The sequence below is a fragment of the Cervus canadensis genome, chromosome 13 (assembly GCF_019320065.1).
Source record: "Cervus canadensis isolate Bull #8, Minnesota chromosome 13, ASM1932006v1, whole genome shotgun sequence".
Classification (NCBI taxonomy): Eukaryota; Metazoa; Chordata; class Mammalia; order Artiodactyla; family Cervidae; genus Cervus; species Cervus canadensis.
Genome location: NC_057398.1, coordinates 17,202,210 through 17,227,851, shown reverse-complemented (window position 1 = coordinate 17,227,851; position 25,642 = coordinate 17,202,210). Strand labels below are relative to the sequence as shown.

Here is a 25,642-nt window from a genome sequence, read left to right as displayed (position 1 = left end):
GCTGTCTGCGGGTGGGGTGGCAGGAGCAGGACTGGAGGGGAGAGCCTTGTGGCTCCCTTGCAGGCTGTTTTTTGAGCACAGACCCCGGCAAGCTCCTAGCACATCGAGAAGCGTTTGCCCAAGCAGAACTCGGGGGAAAATCTGCCACAAAGAGAAGCAGATTCCCTCCTGCCAACTGTGCACCTTGCTAATTAGCCTAATGGGAAATTTCTCTCTCACAGTCCAGAGAAAGATGCTGACTTCCCACCACTTGACAAGCGGGTCGGAGTAGCTGCCTGTAAGCAGTGTCTGTGAAAAGCAAAGGGCCCTGCAGTCCGCTTTGCAGCAGCCCGGCATCTGCTCTTGATGGCGGCCGGAGGCATTTGTGAACTGGTGGGCTTGGTTCTTAGAGGCCTAGCTGGAGCCAAACTCCATTTGCCGCAGCTGGCCAGGTACGGGCCAGACACCTCGTGGGGTGCTCATGGTCACCAGGCATTGATTTCCGTGGAAAACCGGAGGCCCTGTAGTTGGCAGAGTGATGGTTCATGCCGTTTGCAAGGTGCTGGTTCTCTGATGCTACCGTCCTCTGTCTCTCCTGGTCTGGCTTTGCCTGGCCCCAGGAAAGAAGCCACCCATCCTCCTCCGGCCGTCCCTTTCATGGCTAGGCTGTCGTGTCTCTCCTCCCTTCTCTGAGTGTCCTATTAACCCACCTGTGCTTCCTTTACAGCGGCAGGATCCCGTATAAGGATATGTACAAATTAGTGCGGGTGATCTCGCCGCCTCTGGGCCTGGGAGAGAACTGCCCCTACAGGGTGGCTTGCAAGGTTTGCCTCCGGTCCCCAGCCGTGACCGTGACCATGACCGTGACCGGCAGCGGGGTGCAGCCTCCAACCCCCCTCCTCTCCGTTTTGCTCCACCACCACTGCGCCACATGAGGGAACCTTCATGTTGCTTTCCTTTGAGTTTAAAGAGGTCCAAACCCTTCCAGAACCAGCAGCTGTTACACAAGGAAGGAGGGCACTTGGCGGGGGCAGGGAGAGGGAAGTGGATAAAAAAGAGCTGAGGACTTAATAACAGAGGCTGCTTTGACCTCTGTCTTCTTCACACGCACACACTCATTTGTGCGTGTGGAACACACACACACATTCTCCTCTCTTTCTCACTCCACCTTATTCTGTGGATTTAACCAGAGGAACCTCTCCCTCCTCCACAGAAGGCAGAAATCTTTTTTTAATTCAGCAAGAAGTTCTGGTTTCTTTCCCTTGGAGATAGAGCGCCTCCTTCTCACACACGAGTAGCATCCTTCCACAGAGAAGGTAGCAAAGTGTGATTCTAACCACACTTACCCCGGCCCCATTCTGGACAGTTTGGTCCCAAGCAGTTATATTGGGTCAGTTGGCCAAAAAGTTCGCTCGGATTTTTTTCTATAAGGTCTAACAGAAAACCCTGAACAAAATATTTGGCCAACCGCATGAAAGCTATAGGACAGAGAGGTGAGAAACAGTTAAAAAAAAATGAGGGCAGTAGGTGAGGATAAGTAAAGAAGGTGAAGAGGATACAGTCTATGGGGTGTGGGAGAATTTCATAGCTCAGAGAAGGTCTGGGAAGGTCTCAGTAGAGCACAGAGGTTCCAGAGCAGAGTTCTTGCCTGAGGGTCCTGCCGTATATTGTTGAGGGGTCTGTTGTGACTGCCCAGTCACGGCTTGTTGTGAGACCAGGAACATGGTCCAGGGGGCACACAGGGGACCTCCCTCTCCAGCTAACACAGTGGCTCCGCCCCGCCCCGAACCAAGGCCACGCCCCCGAGATAAGGACGCCTTTCCTGCTGTGCCAGGAGGGATGCCCAGGCTCCCTGGGGCGCAGCGCAGTCCGGCAGCTGGCAGACGACTTAGGCCCAGAAAGATGCCAGCCTGGGCGATGGGGGAGGAGCTGGCCGGGGACGGCGGCGAGTGATTCGTGTACTCGGGCAGGCCGAACAGCTGCCTCTGCAGAGACTCTTTAAACTCCACCCTGGTGAACCCCGCGCGGCCGCATGTGGGAGAGCCCGGGAGGGCAGCATGGCATGCGAGATGCTCCTCCTCCTCCTGGTTTTGTTTCTTCTGGCCCCAGCATGCCGCCGCCCCAGGGCATGCCGGCACACAAAGACCACTCTTACCCCACAGAGCCAGGTGGAAGCAACGGGCCAACGGAGCTGCAGTCTCCGCCCACCACTTTCAGCGCCAGCCGCCGCCTCCTGCAGCACTCACACCATAGGCGGGATACACGATGCCCCCGCCTGCGGGTTCAGAGCAGGAGAAGGGCCTGACTTCCAGGCCGAGGAGAGGGGGCCGGAAACCCTTACCCCAGGGCTGGAGCACCGTCTATCTGGTTTATACCGCTCGCACACAGCCCTGGGAAGTGAAGACCAGCTTGTGTTGTAGGGGGCATGGCTGGTGTGAACAGGGAGGTGGGGTGACGCTCCTCCCGGAGGGGAACAGCAGTCCCTAGGACAGCGAACGGCAGAGGGACCTAAGGTTGCCGCCACGTTCCCGGGTCTGTGTGGGGCGTGATATAAATCCGCACCAGGATGGAGACACGTGTATGATTTGCCTTGATTAACAGGTTTCCTATTCTTTTCCTGTTTGTCCATTTTGTTTCGTTTCTCTTCTCCTGTTTTCTGTACTCTTTTGTTTTGGCTCCCCGGGAATGCCTGTTCCCCTCTCCTCCCTGTCTGCATTCTTCCCTGCCGCCCTCCCTGCCCTGCCCCCCGACCCCCACCCACCACCCCCGCCATGAGCAGTGGCCGCATCCATTACACTGAGATGTATGAAATGCTGACTCTCATGTCACCGCCGCTAGGCCTCGGCAAGAGATGTCCCTCCAAGGTGGCATATAAGGTAGACCATCCCTTCCTTTGTTCTGGGCTAGTGACCAGCAGGAAATGGGATCCCACTGTGGGGAGGTCAGAACGTGGGGGAGGAAGCTGGGCTTGGAACTGTGGGAGGAGGGAACCAAGGAGAAAAGAAATGATGTGGTGCAAGGGTCAGGAATGTTCACAGAAGGATGATATACAAGGTGGTTTGTAAGACTTTAAATGTGTTATTCTGTTTCTACAAGTGTGTGACTTCTTGTGAGTGGGTTACTAGAAAAGAAGTAAGTAGCATGTTTCCTTTAAGAGGAAGCAGGGTGGTGGCCTGCAGAATAGCATATTTGGGCAAGAAGGACAGCAGTCAGAGCTTATAAAAAGATCTTCCATCAGGTAAACTAAGAAATAGGAAATATGCATAAATTCCACTAAACATGGTTCAAGAATAAATTTTTAGGAGAGAGGAAAACTCTTAACTAATTTCTTCCTCCATGACATAGTGGTATGGTTCCTTCTAGGGATCAGGAAAAAAAAAAAAAGAGGAACACAGCCTGCATCCCTTGATACATGATGAAGGATGCAGCTCCCTTCTGCCATTAGCCCAACTACCCATTTTTCCTGGCAGTAGCAAAGGAAAGGGTGATGATGGGCACAGGCTGTGTTCAGCATTAGGCCTGCCTTCTTGGCATGACTGAGCTACGGATGGACTCCCCTCAGTTCGCTTAGAGCAGCATTGTACATTAGGAGTCCCCAGCCATCAGGGTGCTCAGGGCCTTGGGGCCTGAACTTTTCCTCCACATTCAGTAATGTGTGTGCTCAGTCATTTAGTCATGTCCGACTCTTGCAACCCCATGAACTATAGCCCGCCAAGCTCCTCCGTCCGTGGCATTTTCCAGGCAAGAATACTGGAGTGGGTTGCCATTTCCTACTCCATATTCAGTAATAGTTACTGTTAATCCCCCATTGCTGTTTAGACTGACTCAGAACTCTGGAGCTCTTTCATTCACCTAGCAATACGCCCTGGCAATGACGCCACTTCTCTGGAAGCCTAAAGCAGTGGGAGAGAGGTGGAACTCAGATACAAACTGGAAACTGGCCTTACACTCTTAAGATGCCATATTTGTGGCGAGATGTCACATTAGGCGAGATGTTTCAATGGAGTGTTAGAAACCCTGCCTTGGAAAGAGACACTTAACTTCCTGCTAGGCTGGTGGTTCTGCTGGAGGACCTTCTCCTGCTGCTCCCTCCAAGTTTAAAGCTCCAGAGAGCATCTCATTGGAACAGGGAACATCTCTTAGGGACCCTCATCCACCCCACTACATGGCTCCTCCTTTGCAGCTTAGGAGCCGATATCGTTTATGCTCATGATTCCACATCCAACAGGTGATGGACTATATGGTCCTGAGTTCTTTGAATTTCCGGGGTGAAGCTTGGGGCGGAGGCACCAAGGGTTGTGGGTATCAGAGGAAAAATTCATTCCAAAAGCAAGATACTCTCTGGAAAGTGGATTTGGCCATTTCCGTTTGATCCCCTTCCTCCAGGTGAGGGGGACAAGGCCTGCCCACTCTGCTCCTGCCTCGGTCACCCTTCTCTCCTGTCTTCTCTGCTCTCCCCAGCCCTTCCCCTGGACCCTGTTTGCACTCTCTCACTTTTCCATTCTGCTCCACCTCATCCTCTGGATAAGCTGGACTTCTGCATGTTCAACCATGTGCTGGCAATTTAAAGACTCAAAAAGGGGGCATCAGGATGCATCTTTCAAGTCAGATAAGCAAAGTAAAATCTACCCCCCATCACTGTCTTTTCATCTGAGTTTTTGGGAGTCTTCATGGGACAAGTGAGATTGTAGAACAGCCCTGAAGCAGGGAATGGAGCCACCTCCCTGAGCTGACTCCTTTCCCTGAGACATTGTTTTTAGGAATCCTGATTAAAGACATTCTTAGGACCCTGGAGGAGTTCTACAGAATGATGAGTCCCTCTTCCCTTGAAATTTGGCATCATTCCCTAGGAAAAAAAAAAAAAGAAAAAAACAGCAGCCAATGAGCCTTCAGTGAGAAGCAGGGCAAGAACAGGACTGGGACAGGGGATGGGGGAATCCTTGCCCTTCTTTTTTGTCTCTGCATCTGACCTCTGCACTTTTCCTCCCTTGTCGCCAAGGTTTTTTTCGATATATGTTTTCTCCTGCTGTTTCTTTTTCTCTTTTTCACACAGAGGTTGGTCTTGATGAACATGCCAGTGGCCGAAGACATGACCGTCCACTTCACTTCCACGCTGATGGCTCTGATCCGGACAGCTCTGGACATTAAAATCGCCAAAGGTCAGTAACCTTAGGAAGGAAGAAGATTCTGGAACAACTCACCCGGACTGATGCAGGACAGAGATATTTGAACTTCATCCGACCATGAAGTAACCTGGAGATCAAGTAGTTTTCACCTCTGAGATACAGTAAATGTTACTGTATTATTTAACTTTTACCCTTTCCTCTTAATGAAATGAATGAATTGATATTCACTAAGGCTCCTTTGAGCTTTAAGAGTATATGATCTTTGATGTCTGGCATATAGTAGACATTTTAGTAATGTTTGTTGAATGAACAAGTGAGTTTCAGTTCCTTTTTTTTCTTACATGGTGTCTGCAACGTCTTGGAAGGCTTCTGTGGCCAGTGCTATCATGGCAATGCTTTGTTCCTCTTGATCATTTAGTGATTTAGGAAAGAAAGGATTTGCTACTTCCAGAAGGGCCTCCAGCTTCCTGCTCTTACCTGATCCAAGTCCTTTTTAAAATTGGTTCACTCAAACCCAGGTTAGATCACTGGAAGAACTGATACATGTATAATGAGGCAGAGGCGGCAGGCTTGTGGCGCTCTGCATTTTCCCTTCTGATATACTGAGCAGCTGGGAGGCTCTGCGAATGAATGAGGAAGCTGATCTTGGTCCCCAGGGCCTCGGTTCTCTGTGGCGGGATATCCCTGAGTCACTGAAAACAGGAGCCAGAATGCGTTCGCTTCTTCAGCAGAAAGACCCAGGATTGCAAGATCCACAGTCACTGAGTGCCAAGATTTCCTCCGAGAATATGAGGCGCCATGCTGACTCAGCCCCTGTCCCATCTCCTCCCTCCGTCCTCGTTATTTCCGTGTCTGTTCGGTTTTCGTTGTTAAAAAATGTGTCTCCTCCCAGGTGGTGCAGACAGGCAGCAGCTGGACTCAGAGCTCCAGAAGGAGACCCTGGCCATCTGGCCTCACCTGTCCCAGAAGATGCTGGATCTGCTCGTGCCCATGCCCAAAGGTGCGGGGTCTCCTCCTGGCTATCCTTGTCACTGTGGGCCCAGCATGCCAAGACCACATCTTTGGGGGGAACTGGAGTAATCAAGGAGATAAGGGAAGGGTCTCTTTTATTCTTAGGAAACAGAAATCCCTCACGTATCAAGTCCCTTGTGTCATTGAAATCAGTTTCTTCTTGCTTATTGAAGTATAGTTGATTTACATTGTTGATTTCTGCTATATAGAAAAGTGATTCAAGTATACATATATTCTTTTTTATATTCTTTTCCATCCCTGTGCTATACTAGCCTTGTCATTTATCTATCATATATAGACAGACAATACTCTGCTATACTAACCCCAGACTCCCAATCCTTCCTTCCCTTTGGCAACCACAGGTCTATACTGTGTCCATGGGTCTGCTGCTTTTTTACAGATAGGTTCACTTATGCCATTTTTAGAATCCATATAAAGTGATATCATATGATACGTGTCTTTCTTTTTCTGACTTACTTAAGTGTGATAATTTCTAGTTGTATCCGTGTTGCTGCAAATGACATTATTTCATTCTTTTTATGGCTCTGTAATATTCCATTGTGTAAATGTACCACAGCTTCTTTACCCATTCATCTATGGATGGACATTTAGGTTATTTCCATGTCTTGGCTATTGTGAATAGTGCTGTTATGAACATAGGGGTGCATGTTTTATTTTTGAAGTATAGTTTTGTCTGGATATATGCTCAGGAGTGGGATTGTTGGATCATATGGTGGTTCTGTTGTCAGTTTTCTGAGGAAGCTCCATTCTGGAAAATCGCTTCTTAAGATAGGTCACTGTGATTGTGGGTGAAACTTCTTGGGTGCACAGCTCTATCCTCCCACAGAACACAGTTCAGCAAACCTTTAAGTGGTTGGGGAAAAGGTGCTGTTACTAAGAGATGGAAATCAAGACCATTCCAGGGGTTGGGGGGTGGTGCTTACTAATGTGTTTCTTATCGTTAGCAACAGGACGCTGCCTGGGTGGCCGTGGAAGTCCCTTAAGGATAGCTCTGGGGACCTGTTTACTCCATATCCTCGGTGCCTGGCACAGATGAAACCCTCCATTAATGTTGGATGGCTGGGTAGTGAAAGGGGGAAACCTGCTTCCCAGGCGTCCTTACTCTCTCCCCATCTTCTCCTGTTTCCCTCCATGCCGCACTGGTGTCCTCAGCCTCTGACCTGACTGTGGGCAAAATCTATGCAGCAATGATGATCATGGACTACTACAAACAGAGCAAGGTGAAGAAGCAGAGGCAGCAGCTGGAGGAACAGGTGAAGGTCAAGGACAGACTGTGTGGTGGGTGCGTGGGCCCCTGAGGGGACAGGCCAGTGCCTCCCTGGGGGACAGTGCCCTGCAAGTGCATAGAAGCAGAGGCCAGGCCTTGCAGGGCCCAGGAACTGCCTAGGATCGGGGGATTAGAACCCCAGTGGGGCAGAGGTTCAGGTAGTCACACAGGGTATCAGTCATATTCCCATTTTACTCAAGTTGCTGGTGTTTTCCTCACAGTCATTTGAGTTCCTTTTTCCTCCTTTCCACTTTTAACACAGAAAAATGCACCCATGTTCCAGCGCATGGAGCCCTCGTCTCTGCCTCAGGAGATCATTGCTAATGCCAAAGCCCTGCCTTATCTCCAGCAGGACCCCGTTCCAGGCCTGTGAGTATAACCAGAAAGCCCACAGCTCCCCTGCTTGCATTGTCAATTGTGTCATCAGGCAGACCCACAAATTCATTGCCTACAATGCCCAATAAATAATCCTGAGACAAGTGGATGCGCCCCTCTCTGAAATTGAGAAGACACCATGTTGTATCTTTTTTTTTTTTAACTTTCTATGGTAGCCCTTTTTATCTTTTAAATTTTTATTTATTTACTTAGTTTGGGTTGAGCTGGGTGTTCTTTGCCGTTGTCGGGCTTTCTCTAGTTGCGGTGCACTGGTTTCTCATTGAGGCAGCTTCTCTTGTCGCAGAACATGGGCTCTAGGGAGCGTGGGCTTTGTTGCCCCACGACATGTAAAATCTTCCCTGACCAGGGATCCAACTCATGCATTATCAGGTGGGTTCTTAACCACCAGGCCAGCAGAGAAGTCCAAAGTATTGCATCTTAAAATGGCTATTCAGTGGGGAATAAGAGAAAAGCAGACTGAGCAGATATTGGTGCTGTTGCCGTGGCCAGCCCGAGAGATAGGGAGCCCTGTGAATGAACAAAGGAAGAAGGGGCTGTATTAGTATCACCACTTTACAGTGAAGAGGCTGGTGGCTCAGAGAGATTCATTAAGTCGTCCAAAGCCACGTGGCTGATAGGACGCGGAACTGGAATTTCAGTCCATTATTTCCAAGCCCAGTCTTCCCTTTACACTGTGTTATCTGAAATGAACAAGAACTTTTATCAGGCAAAACATTTTTTAATTTTCTATGTTGAAAGCAGAAACAAAACTCTAATTGAGGAGTGTACCAGCTCTTCTGAGTTGTAAGCCTTAGCCCCAAAGTGGCCATGAGTCATAAAGATCTATTATACACACCTCATTATAACACTCTCTCATCACAAGCACATAGTGAGTACTCAAAAGGCATGAGTCCATCTTCCCAATGTAAATGGCATTTTGTGGTTGGTGGTGCTCATGGAAAAGAATCCACTTGCCAGTGTAGGAGACATAAGAGACCTGGGTTCAATCCCTGGGTGGGGAAGATCCCCTGGAGGAGGGCATGGCAACCCACTCCAATATTCTTGCCTGGAGAAGCCCTTTGACAGAGGAGCCTGGCAGGCTACACGCTACAGGGTCGCAGAGTCGGAAATGACTGAAATGATTTAGTGTGCACGTGGTTAGTGGATTTTTTTTTCCAGTCTAGCTTCTATGGAACCAATAAATCACTAAATATCATCACATCTTCAGTAATTATCAGAGGAGTGAAATCCCAGGCTTGGGAATGAGACCTCTGTCAGAACACCGTTTGGAACCTCTTATACCATGAATGGTGTTGGAGATCTGTTTTTGAAAAGCAGTTTTCGTAGGTCACAATCCACATTTGAAAGTGAAGAAAGATGACCAGGGTGGTTGGTCATTTTTACAAAAACATGTGATGTGTTGAAGTAGCAGGTGTGGATTCTCCTGTCTATAGAAAACAAGTTCATGTTTCTTTTTGGTCTGTGCAGAAGGGTCAAGAGGTATGATTAGAGCACTAGTACTATCTTCTTGGAAGAGTTTATGGTGTTTTTCAAGGGTCTTTGGCTTAGAAATAGAGGAAACCATCCCTCATCTAGATCTGTTTTGCCACAACGATTTGCTGTGCAAACTATAACTCCCACCATTGGACCATCCCAGCCTCTCTCCCATATGTTTATTGATTCATTTATTCATTGATTTGACCAATATTTACTGAGAGTCAATGTAACCCAAAAACTGGTTTAGTCACTGGGGATTCAGTCAACATGATCACAGTTTCCATAGACACAATCCTTGAAATAGAAATTACAAGAGTGGTAACAGTTAAAATGTGTGTGTGTGGCAGGGGGTCGGGGTCGGGGTTGGGGGCGGTCGGCTATTGTGATGCTGTGTAAAGGAAGCAGCTCGCGTAGTTTGAGGATTTGAGGAAGCTTCCCTGAGGAAGCAACATTTGAGTAAGACTCAGAAGCAAGCACTTCAAGAGATGAAATAAAAGTCGGGTCAAGTTTAAGGAACCTAAAAAGTGTCATGATGGATGGTGCACACAGAGGTCAGGGGAAGTGGCAGGTGGCAGGTTTGGCGGGGCTAGGAGACAGAAGTTTAGTTTCATCCAAGGGTAATGGGAGACACAGTCATCAGAGTGACGTGATCAGGTTTCAGCTTTCCAAAGATCATTCTTTAGTCTGGTGTGGGCTCAGTGCATTGGAGGGAGACAGTTTGAGAGATGGAACATCACCTAGTACATGGCTGCAGTTGTGTGAATTATTAAAGACTGTGGCTTGGATTAATAGGAAATGGCAAGAGAGAGAGCCAGACTGGAGAGGTAATTCATACACAGAATGGGTCCGATTTGGTGACTGATTGGCTCCATGGCATGAAGGAGGGGAAGGAATCAAAGATGACCTGTGGGTTTCTGGTTTGAGCTTTAGGTAGATGATGGTCCGTGTCCTGAAATGGAGACATTCGTGGAGCAGCGCTCGTGTTCCTCAGGACCAGCTGTGTTTCTCAAGCCCTGTAGTGTTCAAGTAGTGATTGCTCTGGGGGCAGCGTGGTGAACATGACTGGGCTCCTCTCTCATTGAGTTTACACCTGGTAGGAAAACAGACATGAAAGAGAATTATCAGAAAGAAAAAAAAACATCATTTCTGATGATTTAATCACAATTTTAGTAAGTACTAGGATGGAAAAAAATGCATTATGATCGGAGTGCATGTGGCTGAGGGCTCTGACCAGTGTATCAGATAAGATTTCCTCAAGGAAGTGACTTTTAAGAAAAATTTTGAAGGATAAATTTAAAAAATGGCTTGCAAGGGACTGGGTGTTTGAGAGGCACGCTGTGTGCTGGAAACAGCCTTTCTTAAAGTCCTGAGGCAGAAAAGGAGTCTGGCACATTCAACCAAATGTGGTTGAGAGCGCCCAGCATCTTGGACTTCAGGGGGTAAGGGAAAGTTATGCACGAGGAGAGGCTTCTTTGTAGCTCAGTTGGTAAAGAATTTGCCTGCCGCTGAAACATGCATATTACCATACATGAAATAGATCACCAGTCTAAGTTCAATGAATGAAACAGGGCACTCCAAGTCGGTGTGCTGGGATGGGGGACACATGTGCACCCGTGGCTGACGCATGTCAGTGTATGCCAAAACCCACCACAATATTGTGAAGTAATTAGCCTCCAATTAAATTGATTTTTTTAAAAAAGGAAAGGAAACATTGACAACAGAAGGGAAAAAAAGAATCTTCCTGGAGACCCGGGTTCGATTCCTGGGTCAGGAAGATTCCCCTGGAGAAGGAAATGGCAACCCACTCCAGTATTCTTGCCTGGAGAATCCCGTGGATCAAGGAGCCTGCCAAGGCTACTCAACTGAGCGACTAAACCATGCAAGAGGAGGATGTTCAGGCCTTTAGACCTTCCTAACACTGAGGAGCTGGACAAGGTTTTCAAAGTAAGAGGTCACTCAGCATTCAAATTAGTCAAGTCTAGAATGTTGTTCAGTGATTTTAAGGGTCCTCTCTACCCATTAGGGACCCTGCAGTTACTCATTTTCTGTAGGACAGAAAGGGCGCATTTCCTGTAGAGCTGTGCTCGTCTGTTCCCTGTGTTTCTCAAGCCAAGGCCTGAGGAGGAGGAGGATTGACATTTGAGCAGTTGTTTCAATAGCAGATGGCTCTCTAGCAGTTGTGAAAATTCAGCAGAAGCCCTCACCGGTGGTAAGGGGACAGGTCTGGTGAAAAACATGCTCTTCAAATTTTCCCCTGTGCTCCCAGTCTATTGAATTACTTTTAAGTAATTGGCAGTCCTCACTCAGGCCTCAGATTTTCCAGTGGGTTCGAGAGTCATATAGCAGCAGGCTCTGCAGCGGCTCTTCCCATCTCATCTCTCCCTCCTGACCCCACTGCCACGGTGAGCTGCTGCTGCATCACTGGCCACGTCCCTCTTCTCGAGATGAGGAAGCTCAAGCTGCGTGCTTGCTTAGGGCAAAGGGGGTCCGTAGCAGTGAATGGCAACAGCAGCGGTGGGCATGTTCTCAGGACAGGTTCTTGGCTGCCTCTTTTTTTTTTTTTTCCTAACCAGCTGGGTGGATCTCATTGGCTGACAGTGTCTGCAGGTACCTAACGATGGTTTACTCATAGGCACACTGCAACAGGTCTCTGCACTTTTCATTCAGAGGCCCCTAAACACCTGGCCAACTTTGTCTCTGTCCTTTACCTCATTGCCATTGAAGCGTCCTCCTCCATAGCCATCGACCCAGATGTTGTCACCTCTTCAGCATCACCTCTGACATCATTCCACCCAGATCATAAGCCAACAGACACAGTATGTGGTACAGAGCAGTCCTTCAGTAAATGTTCATGGCATTCAGTTGTTCCATTTGGCCATGGATGTTGGCACAATAGAACCATACTCTTACTGAGAGTGGAGGGAATTTCTTAAAAGACCATGACTGCTTAATATTTAAACAAACTGTTCACTGTTTAAACTATGGCATTTTTCTGCCGAATGGAGAAGCTGAGCAGAAGCAGGTTTACAATCTAGCATTGGTCTTCCATATGGCTGAGTGTGACAAATGATGTCATTTGTCACAGATATGCCAGTCGCCAGCAAAATGATGAATCATTCCAAACGCAGGTTGAAAACAGTGGTTTCTCTTTTCCAGTGTGTTTCCCACCCCCCTCCCCCCCAGGGCTAGCCACCTGTAAGCTGACAGGCTTACAAGCTAGCCAAGGCTAAAGGGTATTGCCCTTGCTGGGAAGAAAGTCTTGTCTGGGTGGGAATTAGTAATGGCAGTTATGTCATGACTCTCTCTCTCATGCACACATTACCTCTGAACATGGCATTGCTTTGCAGGAGTGGCCGGAGTGCATACCCTTCGATGAGTCCACTCTCCCCGCAGGAAATATTCCAGTTGGCCTGTATGGACCCAGCTGATGATGGACAGTTCCAGGAGCAACAATCTCTGGTGAATGAATTCAAAAATTACTTCCTTGGTTTCCTGATCGCTCCCACTCTTTTTTCTTTTTTTCATGTTCTATTCCATAGCCATGATCCATCAGGAAAAAAAACCCTGATAAACCAACCAATTACCCTGGGAGTTCCCTGCCATCTCCACTTTCCTGCCTGAGTTTCTCATATTCTCTGACAAATGCTCCCTGTTCAGGTTTTAAAACCCCAGAGGCCCCTTACCTGCTGCAGGAACTTATAATGCTTCAGGCCAAGCTCTCTTAGTTTGTGTCCCTGGGCTTCACATGGAGAAACAGAAGTAACAAATGAAATCTTGCCTTTGATTGGGAGCCTTAGGATGAGTCAACATAAGAATGAGTGGCCCTAACCAGGCAGAGTCATGTGGTCTAGGAATGCCACCTGCCTCCTGAGAACTCAGGGGTGGTCTGTATCAGTGACTAGCTGTCTGCTGGGAGATACAGAAGAATCTCATGCCTCTGCTCTATGTGGGTTCAGGAAAATTGGCCCTTGTGGTCACCATTCTACGAGATCAAATACATTCAAAGAGGTCCCTAAGATCACGCTCGTGAACCTAAAGATTTTCATCAGCAGAAATGGGCAAAATGTCTAAGAACTCTATTGAATAGAGTTTAAACTTAGAGATAAGAGGGCAGATGGAATTTTGGATTTTACTAATACAAAGCTAAAATAGGATTCCCAGAGATGACAGACTTTACTATTATTAGTTCAGAAGCCGTGAGGTCAAGTTCCCTCTGGAGCTTTGAATTAAAGCCCAGGTGCTGATTGGTCTGGAGAGAAAAAGGGGTGAAACCTGACCACTGCAATAGTCTATATAGACAGTTTAAGTGAGTTCCATGTCACTTAGATTCTGATGCACTTCTCACCCCTTCATTTTTCCCCTGACCTCTCCCAGGGTATGCCTCTGCATACCCCAGAGCTTCCCAAATGGATGTGTGGATGGAGTGTGGGTATGGCCTGCTTGTGGGTGGCATGTCTGATGGGATGGGTGCCCTTCGAAAGAGAATAGATACTTCAGTAGCACCGGCATATGAGTGATTCCATTTCCTGTGACTGAGGAAACCTGGAATTATGCATGGCTGTACTGGGGAGACCACCAGACCAGAGCCTCCCCTCTCCTCATTGTGTGAGTGGCAGCCTGAAGGTGTTCTTGGTAAGGTAGGTAAAAATCCTTGGAGTAATTCCCTGCCTTCCTCTCTGAGGAAATTAGCCCCAAGGCCCTGGCCTCATTGGTACAGACAGCTTAAAGGGACCTCTCATAATTTTATGGCTTGCCTGGTGGTGTGTCTGCTAAGAAAAATCTCAACACTGTGTTCTTTCTTTCACAGGGAGGCTTTATTACGTCATCCTTCCTGCAGGTTCCCCAGGGCTGAGCTGTAGTGCCAGGACTTTCTGGATCTGTGTTCATCTCATTGTCAGTCCTGGTGTCTGTAACCCAGTTCAGGTGTCAGCCCGTGCTACACACTCACCGCTGTGTACTCCTGCTCCATGTCCTGGGGCATGGCTGTGATCTGTGTATGTCTCGCACCACCTCTGACACCCATAGCCTGCAGTATCGTTACCACACAGACTGCAGCATTAGCACATCTGTTTCAGGTCGGACATGTGTACTATATAAAGCATACACTGCAAACACCATAACTTCCTCCAGTGCACATATCCCGTCCCATGAAGGCAGTGCTTCCCATTCATACCAGGGACCCCTCGGCCAAATGGTCATGGAGGCCAAGGAGGGGGTCTTAGACACCCTTACCTTTAACAGTACCCTACTCATACACCCATGTTTTTAGGGTGTCATTTCCTAAATATAAAATGCTCTTTTTCTGGTATACTCTCCAGATGTCCAAAATATTCCTAGCTCTCTTTGTTGGGTAGCCAGTATAAACATTTTTAAAGCAGCTCTACTCTTCATGCAGTGATACTAGCTGTCTATATAGAGCATGTACATTTGTCAAACTAACTTTCCTTAACCAGGAAAATTAAATGATTTGGGCAGGAATCTAGAGGTTTCCAATCCAACTTATTAAAGCTCTCAAATGCTCTCATAGTCCAGTACAATAGCTACTGCCCACATGTGGTAACTGAACACTTATGACATATCTCAGTTTGGACTAATCACATTATAAGTGTAAAATACATACCCATGTCAAAGACTTGGTGCCAAAAAATGTAAAATACCTTATTTTTATATTGATTATATGTTGCCATGAGAATATTTGTATCTGTTGGGTTAAACACAATCTATTGTTTCATATTTTTGCTTTTTAAAATGTAATTACTAGGGAATTTTAAATTACATACGTGGTTTGCAGTATATTTCTATTGGACTGCACCAGTCCAGAGCATTCTTGAAAGATGGCTACCCACACCCTTTTTTGGTTTTAATCATAAGAAAGCTCTTAAAAGCATGTCTTAAGATTTCAGAAATTGGTAACTTTCCCTAAAACACTGCTTTCTATTTAATTGACAAATTCTTCAGATTAAAAGAATAAACCCAACACTAGCAACTTACAGAAAGTAAATTTCATAAAGTGGTAAGATCTGATGCATTGTTTAGTAATAATTAAGATGGTCCTTAACTAGAAAAGGTGATCTTTACCCCTCAATTCTAGTTAGAACTTTGTTTTGGGACATCTGGTATACCACATATGTGCACACAGAAACACAAACCTATATACACCTACAACTGAGATCTTAGAGATGGATGTCTCTCTTCTGAAAGCCATTCTTCACATGGAGGAGGCAGAATCATCCACTGAAAGTGAGAAGCTATGGGATGGAACCAAGTCCCACAAGCTTGGCTGTGTGTTTATTTCTAGGAGCCAGAGGTTAGTGAATTAAAAAGCGCGCAGCCCTCTAACCATGGCATCTACCTTCCTTCGGACACCCAGGAGCATGCGGGCTCTGGGAAGGCATCCTCTATGCCACGCCTGACTGTGGATCCCCAGGTAAAAGGCAACCACCACTACTATGTTCAGTGGATTCCTGGGCTATATTGAATTGGTGGGTTATGAAAACACATCTGACATCTTCAGGTGAGCCCTTGACTTGCTCCCACGCCTCTCTAAGAGCTGACTCATGGGCCTTCTGTGGAGCATGCTCCTCCACACTGTGTTTCCAATGACAGTCTAGCCACAACAGGCCAGCCAGCAAAAGGTGGGGGGGCTTCTGGATGGGCTCCACATCCTCACAACTCCACTGGTTAGGCAAGAAATACTCTCCAGGATGTCCCCCATGGGTTTTTCCTTCCTTTTCTCTGTTCCTAGCTCTTCTAGCACACACACAGTTACTTACACACACAGCTCTGTGTCAGGACTGTCTGTCCTAACTAGCACAGACCACACCTCATTCCTTTGTCTGTTTTCCTGGCTTCTTTTTTTCTGTCTGTCTGTCTTACATCAAAGTTTTGACAGAGACAAGAAATTTTTGTGGATCTGTTTTAATATCTGTGGCAAATTAAACTGCCCGAGTTTAATGTGGAGCTGGGGTGGGACTGATGGAGAGAGCAATGAGCCTTGCAGTATCCATTCAGTTACCAGCTCTCCTAAGCTCTAGTGCTGTAGGGCAGTGCCTTCTCTGAGGAGAGCAAGATTCAAGAGGGCAAAGCCATGCCTCTTGCATCGTGGAGATTTTCTGACAGTAGCCCTCACTCATTTCAAAGCAGCTCAAGGTTCACGGCAGGTCCTGGCTGGGTCCCTGGGGTAGATGGCTCTGGGCAGCTTGCAGAGGACACTTAGCTCCCTGCTCCCCTGAGCATGACGAGGAGCCCTGCAACAACCCGGTGACCATGTTAACGTAAAGATGCTTTCTGGAACAGCCTCCTCCAGCATAAGGTCTGAACAAGAGGTAGTCGCGGGAGGTGACAGTTGGCAATCTTCAACCATCTAAGTCTTCTGTCTTCCTTACTTTTAGACTATTTCAGTAATTAATCCATATCTTGTGTTCCTGGGCGGGGCGGGGGCTCATGTTTCCAGGTGGTGACAGACCCCAGCTCCATGAGACGTTCATTTTCCACCATTCGCGATAAGCGTTCGAATTCCTCGTGGCTGGAGGAATTCTCCATGGAGCGAAGCAGCGAAAACACCTACAAGTCGCGACGCCGGAGTTACCACTCCTCCCTGAGGCTGTCAGCCCACCGTCTGAACTCTGACTCAGGTGAGAAGGTATTCACTCTCTGCGGTGCTCCTCCTCTTGAAGGGCTGATCCTGACAAGAACTGAAAAATCATGGCAATCCAGATAAGAATCCAGATAAAAGAGGTTCCTTATCTGACTCACATCATGAAACACAGCAACAAAACTCTCCCTAGTCATCACAGAGGCTAATGAGATTTCTTTCTGCCAGACCAGGCTGTAGAAATCATGAAAGTGGAGGTTTCTCAAGGGCCTTCCACAAACCACTCCTCTGCCTTAGGGATGTATGAGAGACCCCCTGGCAGGCGCTGGGCTTCACCCACCAACTCCACTTCAACCCTGACAGTGCTACCTGGAATCGGTTTATGTATTTGAGTTTTATGTTTTAAGGGAAGGGGTCATGTTGATAAAAACAGAAAATCACTAGTTTGGTTCAAGCTGTTCTTGAGCCAAATAGCTATTCAAGCTATTTCTTCATTTTACTAAATGAAGAAAGAAAGATAAAAAACCAATGACATGCCCCATATCATAGGGCAGGTAAGTGGCAGAAAAGGAGGACTGTAACCTGCCAGACTCCTCTGTGCATAGGATTTCCCAGGCAAGAACACTGGAGTGGGTTGCCACTTCCTCCTCCCGGGGATCTTCCTGAGTAGAAGTGAAATCCTTTGATTTCAGTCTCAGGACAGTACAGTAACTGTATCCATTATTTCATTCACAGAAGCTTCTTAATTCCCTTCCCCTAATGCTATTATTCACCCTGAAAAGTTACACACCCATGTTTAAGACATAGGGGATTGCGGGGCCACACTGCTGGCAAAGATTCTACCTTAATTATATCTAGCACCAACAGAAGCAGAAGAGAACAGTTGCATCCTTGGATCTGTAAGTCTTTCCAGTGACAACTTGCACACTTACCTCTTCACAAAAGGTTAATTTTCCAGCCTTTCTCTTCTGCCTCCCTTTCAGATCACCTGTTGACATGCCTGCAGAAGTCAGTGTCCTTGAGAGGCTCGGTCCCAGGCTGAGAGTTGTTCAGCAGCCAGGATGGGCAGAGTCAGGATTCACTGCTTTTTCATCTCTCACAGGCCACAAGTCCGACACCCACCGCTCAGGGGGCAGAGAGCGGGGACGATCGAAAGAGCGAAAGCATCTTCTCTCTCCCGACGTCTCCCGCTGCAACTCCGAGGAGCGAGGGACCCAGGCCGACTGGGAGTCCCCGGAGCGCCGTGAGTCCCGGTCTCCCAGTGAAGGCAGGTCACAGACCCCCAACAGACAGGTGAGCGTGGAGAGGAAGGCAGGCCTCTGCAGGAAGACAGGGAAGGGGGGGCTTTTAACCCTAGATGCAAAATGTGTGCATCCAGCACTCACGAAGACCTCACCTTCACAGGAAACTATATCCATTGTGCAGAGGTTAGCTCCTTAATACTTATGGATTCAGAAATGAGATAAATTACAGAAAATCAGAGAGTACCCCAAGAAAGACAGTGGTGTCTAGCAGTCAGTCCGACTGGGTACTCAGAATTCAGAGTTACAGAGTCACAACAAATAAGTTCATAAATATCTCAGCCAGATTTCAGAGGAAAGGAAGGTTTTTTAAGGCAAAAACTTTTTTTGACTAATTGTATGATCCTTAATATTGGTTGGAATGGTGATTCCTTTCTCAACACAGGATACAAAAGATCAATTCAATTTCATTTATCTAGCTTCCAGCCATCCCAAGAGGAAGACCATCTCTCCTCCTGCCCTGTTGCTGAAACAAAGCCCAGTCTAAGAAATAGCTACCAGAGCTGTGTGAAAACATTCCCTGGCCCTGTTTTCCTCCTCACCACCGTCCCTGGCTCCCTGCCTTACTTCACTCCAAGGCTGTCAGAGGCCAGATGGCAGACCCACTCAGTGGCAATGGGGAAGAGGAAGGGCTTCCATACACAGCTTTTAGAGGCTGTTGAGAAGGGTACTTCTAGAGCAGTGGTGGTGAGGTTCAGTGCAGAATGGAATCACCTGGGCTTGTTATAACTGCACATTCCTGAGACCTTCTGCTTCAGCAGTGACACCCATTGGAAAGGAGAACCCAGAAATCTGCACTTGGAAGGACCCAAGAATCTCCAAGAAGATATCAAGCAGGTGGTTCCTAGGTCACACACACCTTGAGAAATGCCTCCCTGGAGGTCCATTTACCGGCTCAGGGACCTTGGGGACTAGGTGAGCAGGTCAAGTCAGGCCTGAACCAGCAGATGGAGTAGCTGGGTATACAAGCTGAGCTAACATCAGCACACCAATGAAAACACAGATGCAGAAGGAGAAGATGAGGGAAGGTATTCGCCATGTCCTGAGATCCAATTCCTAAGAACTTACCCCAGAAAGAGCAACTCTGGGGCATTCATTCCCCTTCCATGGAGTTGTCTTTCCTAAAACTTCAAGGCTTTCTTTTAGCGTGCCATGTGATAGAGCTTTCTGAATCTTTGCTACTCACTGTGTTTATTCCATGGAACCCACATCTGAGAGCTTGTTCTTGGTAGAGATGAAGGATCTCGGGCCCCAGCCAGACCTTCTGATGCCAGAGATGCATGTGTGCTGATCGCTCAGTTGTTTCTGACTCTTTGTGACCCCAGGGACTGTAGCCCGCCAGGCTCCTCTGTCCATGGGATGTCCCAGGCAAGAATACTGGAGTGGGTTGCCATTTCATCCTCCAGGGGATCTTCCCAACCCAGGGATCGAATCTGTGTCTCCTTCATTGCAGGCGGATTCTTTACCCGCTGAGCCGTCAGGGAAGCACAGAGATGCGTAAGCATACTGAAAGTTGATGCGCCCAGTAGTACTGGCTCCTCAGTCTCCTTTCATCTCTGCATCCCTGAGTGGCTGTGATTGGTATTGCATTGGCCAAAAAGTTCGTTTGGGTGTTCTGTTACATCCTCATGAAAACCGTGGACGACCTTCTTGGCCAACCCAATAACAGGGGGGATTCCAGTGGCTCTCAGTAGGAGGGGTTAGAGAGCTTAACCGGGTCCCAAGTAGGGAGGATGCCAAACCCAGGCTAACGTGCCGTGTTTCTCCCGCCACACAGGGCACGGGATCCCTGAGTGAGAGCTCCATCCCCTCCATCTCCGACTCCAGCACCCCACGACGAAGTCGGCGGCAGCTCCCACCAGTCCCTCCCAAGCCTCGGCCCCTCCTTTCCTACAGCTCTCTGCTGAGACACGCCGGGAGCATCTCCCCACCAGCTGATGGGAGCGAGGGTGGCTCCCCACTGACCTCCCAAGCTCTGGAGAGCAACGACGCCAGCCTGCCCGAGTCTTCCAACCCCCGGCAGGGCCACCCTTCCCCACAGCGCTACATCTCCGAGCCCTACCTGGCCCTGCACGAAGACTCCCATGCCTCGGACTGCGGCGAGGAGGAGACGCTCACCTTTGAGGCGGCCGTGGCCACCAGCCTGGGCCGGTCCAACACCATCGGCTCGGCCCCGCCCCTGCGGCACAGCTGGCAGATGCCCAACGGGCACTATCGGCGGCGGAGGCGCGGGGGGCCTGGACCGGGCATGACGTGCGGAGCTGTCAGCGACCTCCTCAGTGACACGGAAGAAGACGACAAGTGCTAGAGGCTGCTCCCCCCTCCGATGCATGCTCTTCTCTCACACGGAGAAAAACCAAGACCCGAATTGGGAAGCCAGTGCGGCCCGGGGGGGAGGAAGAGGGAGGAAGGAGCTGGAAGGACACCGCGCAGTTATCAGAGGAGAGGAAGGGAAGGACAGAAGGCAAACCACTCAAACCCACCAAATCGCTGTATTTCCCTTTGCAAGATGGGCACTGCCATAGTTCTGCCTCTTTGCTGGGGAAAGAAAAACACAAGAACCACGGAGGGTTACTCCCAGGGGAGAAGGGACACGCGGATGGCTTTGCCTCCCCTTGCCCCCATCCCAGTTTTCTACAGCCGTTGGGGGGAAATCGAGCCAGCCTGTGTCTGTGCGCATTGCCCTGAGAAGCCCGGGAGACGTTCTGGCTCTTCACCGGGGGAGTCGTGGAGACCCCGGGAGAGGAATCGCCTCCCTCACCAGCTCTTCCTCCTCAGCCAGCACCACGGCCACCAGGGCCGCCGCGACAGCATCTCATGCGTTTCCCTGTGGCTTGCTTCCCCGCAAGAAGCACAGGCTAAGTTCAGGAGCATCGGATGTCAAGGGTGGGAGGCACAGAGGGAGGAGAGCGGTGAAGGGGAAGGGGTCGGGGTGCCGTGATGCCGTGATGGCAGCAGCAAGGGCTGGTCTGAATGAGCCAAGCCATAGTCCGGCAGCCCTCACTGTCGAGGCAGGGGCGCTGGTCGCTACAGTCCTGTCTGAGCCTGTCACCCGCTCAGGAGGTGCTGTGTTCATTAGGATAGGCTAAGAGGTTCCCCCTAGTCCAGGGAGGTGCCTGAGGCGCTCTGGTGAGGGTGATATTCTCAGAGTATGGAACAGTCGGTGTGGCCAGGACACCAGATGATGAGAACAGAGGTCAGCCTTAGCGCTGGCGCCCCATGCCACAACAGGCCTCAGTCTGGGAGATGCTGGGCACAGGGGAGCCCTGAGAGGGGGTAAGTGTGGCGGAGGCACTTCAGGGACTCAGCAAGAGTCAGTTTTCCAACCAGTATGGAGGTAATTCGGTATGTGGAGCGGGGCGGCACTGTCTCACACATACTGGCTGAGTGTCAGCCCAGACTTTGAGCCAGGCCTGTGCTGTGCCAAGGCCAGTGAGCCCCAGTGCCAGGGACCTGGCCACCCCCCTAGAGGGCCACACACACCTATACAAGGTGGGCTACACGTCACCTGCTAGGGACTTCCGTAGAGATGAGAAAGGCCAAAACCAGAGACACTTCGATGAGAGAATCTGAGTTTACTGAGCTGTTCCTGTGAGGGAGGGACCCTCGGACGGGCAGCTTCTGCAGCTGGTGTGTGGTTGAGGATCAGTCTGTCAGGATACTTGAAGGTGATGAGTAAATATACCTCAGCTTAGACCTGGGCTGCTGCTTCTAGCCAAGCAGGCTCCGGTGGGGCCTCAGAATACAAAGTGATAGGCCTGGAGCCCCGGGGTCCTGAATACCCTCCTGGGCGTGACCCCTCCCCGGAGTAGGAGCTGAGCAGAAGACAACCTCAGGACCTTGTTCCTAACCCCTCAAACTCAGAAGCATTGAGAAAGAGCGCCCTTTCTTGGCCAATCAGTGCTCCTTTCACTGTATCGATTACCCATTTGGGGACCATCCCTTTACACCCCTCTCCAGTTCCCCAGCAGCATCACTACTAGGTGGAAGGATTTCCTGGAGGCGGGGTACCAGGCAGGGCCCTCCTCCCCCAGCCAGGAGCCGATGGAGCCTGCCTCCCGGGGCTCTTCCCCGGGGAGACTCAGAGGCTCCCCGGCTGAGATTACAGTGGATACTCTTTATCCTCCTCCAGCCCTGGCAGTCACCTTTTAGGTAGGAGCTGTCGGTGGCTGTTATTTTTCTTAGGAAATTGGGGTGGTTTGTTTTGTTTTTTGGCTTTGTTTTGTTGTTAAAAAATAAGGTATCATCGTATCAGCTCTGAAAAGCCAGATTCAACGCTGTGGCTGCAAAATCATTTCTGATGGCCCTGCCTTCTGCCCTAGACAGGGATGGCGCTTCCTGGCCGCAGTCAGCCCCCAACCAAAGTAGTCCCCCCGCCAGGAGACCAGTGAGGCAGACACATAGGCCACCCGCTCTGAAGCACTGTTTTCCCTTTCCTGTCCGGCTCAGCACACGTGTGTGCCCCGGGGGTCATTGGGATTGGGACCGTGTAGCACCCAGACCCTAACAGGCTGGGTTGTAACCTGAGACTCAAGATGCGGGGCCTTGTGCTATCTTAAAGGTTTCCTCCGCGCAGTGTCATTTCCTGCCCAAGTGCTGCTATTATGGGCTGCTTTGCACAAAACTGCTTGCTTCCACCTTGGCAATGCAGCTTTTCCAGCGAGCTCGTCACACTGTGTTTTGAGAAAGGGCGTTGAAATGACCCCTACGCCATGGCAACAGGAGACATGGAGGCTGGCAAAATTACCAGAAGTGGGATTTGCCTGCATACGACATTACAGACACTGTGTGCTGTGCCAGGAAGCCTTCCTGGACACCTGAATTCCAACTCACATCCACATGAGCACCTGGCCCCAGAGAGGGGGGCATCGCGCACTGTGGATGCAGGTCCCTGACCAGCCCCCTGGGCTTTTTTTTAGTACACATGAACTTACCAAGGCATCTCTTTTATTCCACTTCCCCTGACCGAGAAATCAGGTTCCTTCTCCTTTAGCCTGCATTTGCCCTTCTGTTAAGACCAGAAAATAAAAGACAATTTTCTCTTAAGTCACGGAACACATTAGCATAATCTTATAATGGTTTCCTTCCACCTCTGAATAAATATGAACCCAAACCTTGCCTGTCACAGCCAACCAGGAGATTCATTCCTGGGTATCAGATTCTGCCTCTTTCCCTTGAGAAGAGGCCCCTTTTGAATCGCAAAACCTCTGCGCTTCTCTTTGCATTAAAAAGTATGGCAGCATCTTGAAAAATTCCAAGTGGACCTCCACCTTGCTTGAGGTACACAGCATGATCAAGCTTATTTAGCACTGTAGGTCCCCTCAGAAGAGTCTTTAGCTACATGTCCAGTTTCCTTTGCTAATAAGAGTCTTCAGGATCCCCTCAAAATAAGAAGGGAGGTGATGGGGAAAGGAAGGAGGAAAAAAAGGAAAGAGAAGGAAAAGAAACCAAGGCAGAGAGAGATTCTAACTAGCTTTGTGTATAGATACTCCTCTCTTCACTTAAGTTTCCAGACAGACTTCTGGTGGAGAATTCTCTCTTTATATATGTACTGTCCCTCTGCCAATCTCAGTCACCGAGGGGGCCAAGTGCCAGCAGACCTTCAGACAAGGGGGTAGAGCTCTAGGCCAAGGTGCCCTGTGGGCTGGAGTCAGGATAGAATCCCCTACATTGTGAAGGGACGGTACCCTTGAGGGTCCCCCACACTCAATGTGAACCATGAACACTGCTGCCCAATGTGGGGCTGTGTCCTCCTCTAGCTGAGGAATCTGTTTCTATTCTGGGTTTTGCTTCTCCCCTTCAGTGTTCCTGAGGTTCTGAGATCCCTAATACTACTAGTTCTATGAAGCTGAACTCTAGATCTTCTAGTTTTGCCTTCCCTTGACAGGGATCACAAGGAGAAGACCCCATGTTCCACCACCTGGTCAGCACGCATCCTTTATACCCATCCTCTTTCACATGGGCTTTATGATGAGCCTGAGTGTCCTCCCAGCAGAGCCCCCATCTTGCCACATATTAGCAGTGACACAGCTCCCAAGAAGGTTTTGTGTGTGTGCTTACTTGGCTCAGTCATGTCAGACTCTTTGTGACCCCATGAACTGTAGCCTACCAGGCTCCTCTGTCCATGGAATTCTCTAGGCAGGAAAACTGGAGTGGGTAGCCATTCCCTTCTCCAGGGGATCATGTTAAGTCCACCCAGTCCAAGCTTATCTGCTGACCTAGCTGCTTCTGCTGGGCTCTCTGCCTTTTCAAGCATGCTTGAGTCGCATGAAATACAGTCAGGGACTCACCTGGTGATTATTCCTGAGATGATCTAAAACAGTATGAGCTGTAGAACTGCTGGTGTGTATGAGATGTCCACATACTCGACGAATGCCCACTGCAGGGAAATGAGGTCTCTTCTGGAATAATGAACAAAATAGAATAATTCTGATGTTTTAAGAAAATTTGCGTTTTTTTTTTTTTTACTACATCCTTATTTCTAAAGCCTGCTCTGGATGTCTCATTTTTGGACAGAATATTTCTTTAGTGGATCATGCCAGGGATAAATTGAAAAATTTTTTAATTTCTTACCTCATGAGTGGAGAAGGCAATGGCAACCCACTCCAGTACTCTTGCCTAGAGAATCCCATGGACGGAGGAGCCTGATAGGCTGCAGTCCATGGGGTCGCTAAGAGTCGGACACGACTGAGCGACTTCACTTTCCCTTCTCACTTTCATGCATTGGAGGAGGAAATGGCAACCCACTCCAGTGTTCTTGCCTGGAGAATCCCAGGGACGGCAGAGCCTGGTGGGCTGCCATCTATGGGGTCGCACAGAGTCGGACATGACTGAAGCGACTTGGCAGCAGCAGCATCTTATGAGGTTGTATTGGACAAAGGCATGTGTATCTCAGGAGGGGAGCAGAAAGTCACCTATTTTGCAGGGATTTTATGAGACCTGAAGATTAAGGAACTTTCACTGCTATTCTTACCAGTTTCATGTCTGTTAATGTTTTGTGATCCTCAAAGGCCCAATGTCAGTGAATGCAAAAAATCAGGGTGAGGAGAGACATGTCCATGCCTTGGGGTAGATTGTTCTTCACTTGCTTCTCACCTATCCTGTCATCTTTCCCTCCTGAATTCCAGAACACTGAGCACTGTTCTGGAGTTTCAGGAGGGGACTTTATGCTGTCAGAAAGGAGGACAACATGGACCCCCTGCAAGTGGACAGTCAGGGCATGAGGGTTTAACTCCAGACACCCAGAAGGGGTCAGGTCCAGATTGGATAACTATATATCCACACTAGAGACTCTTATTTTAACAAAACCAAATGAAATTAACTCAGGAGTTATGACCCAACCTTTCCATGAGGCAATCAAAGGAGATCCCACATCAATAAACACTGCCCCTGTCCCCTGTGTGGACATGTTGATTCTTGTTTTTTCCTCTCTGAACCACCCAGGACATCGTAGCCAGGTTTAATAACCCAA

At 49.0% G+C, this 25,642-nt stretch overlaps 1 protein-coding gene across 3 annotated transcripts in view; it reads left to right on the top strand.

The window, feature by feature from the left end:
- The window catches only part of CACNA1E (calcium voltage-gated channel subunit alpha1 E), a 406,234-nt gene extending 381,399 nt beyond the window's left edge, over positions 1–24,835 (top strand). For 2 of the 3 annotated variants that reach the window (XM_043485828.1, XM_043485826.1), the window contains 10 exons: positions 707–803; positions 5,033–5,138; positions 5,998–6,105; positions 7,290–7,390; positions 7,667–7,773; positions 12,624–12,735; positions 15,575–15,703; positions 16,730–16,910; positions 17,973–18,163; positions 19,949–24,835. In XM_043485828.1, coding sequence (XP_043341763.1) covers positions 707–803; positions 5,033–5,138; positions 5,998–6,105; positions 7,290–7,390; positions 7,667–7,773; positions 12,624–12,735; positions 15,575–15,703; positions 16,730–16,910; positions 17,973–18,163; positions 19,949–20,479 — 1,663 coding nt within the window. In that variant the 3' untranslated portion in view covers positions 20,480–24,835. Of the gene's footprint in view, positions 1–706; positions 804–2,758; positions 2,856–5,032; positions 5,139–5,997; positions 6,106–7,289; positions 7,391–7,666; positions 7,774–12,623; positions 12,736–15,574; positions 15,704–16,729; positions 16,911–17,972; positions 18,164–19,948 lie in introns of all 3 variants that reach the window. The other variant, XM_043485827.1, reaches the window with a different exon arrangement.
- The last annotated feature ends 807 nt before the right edge of the window (positions 24,836–25,642 follow it).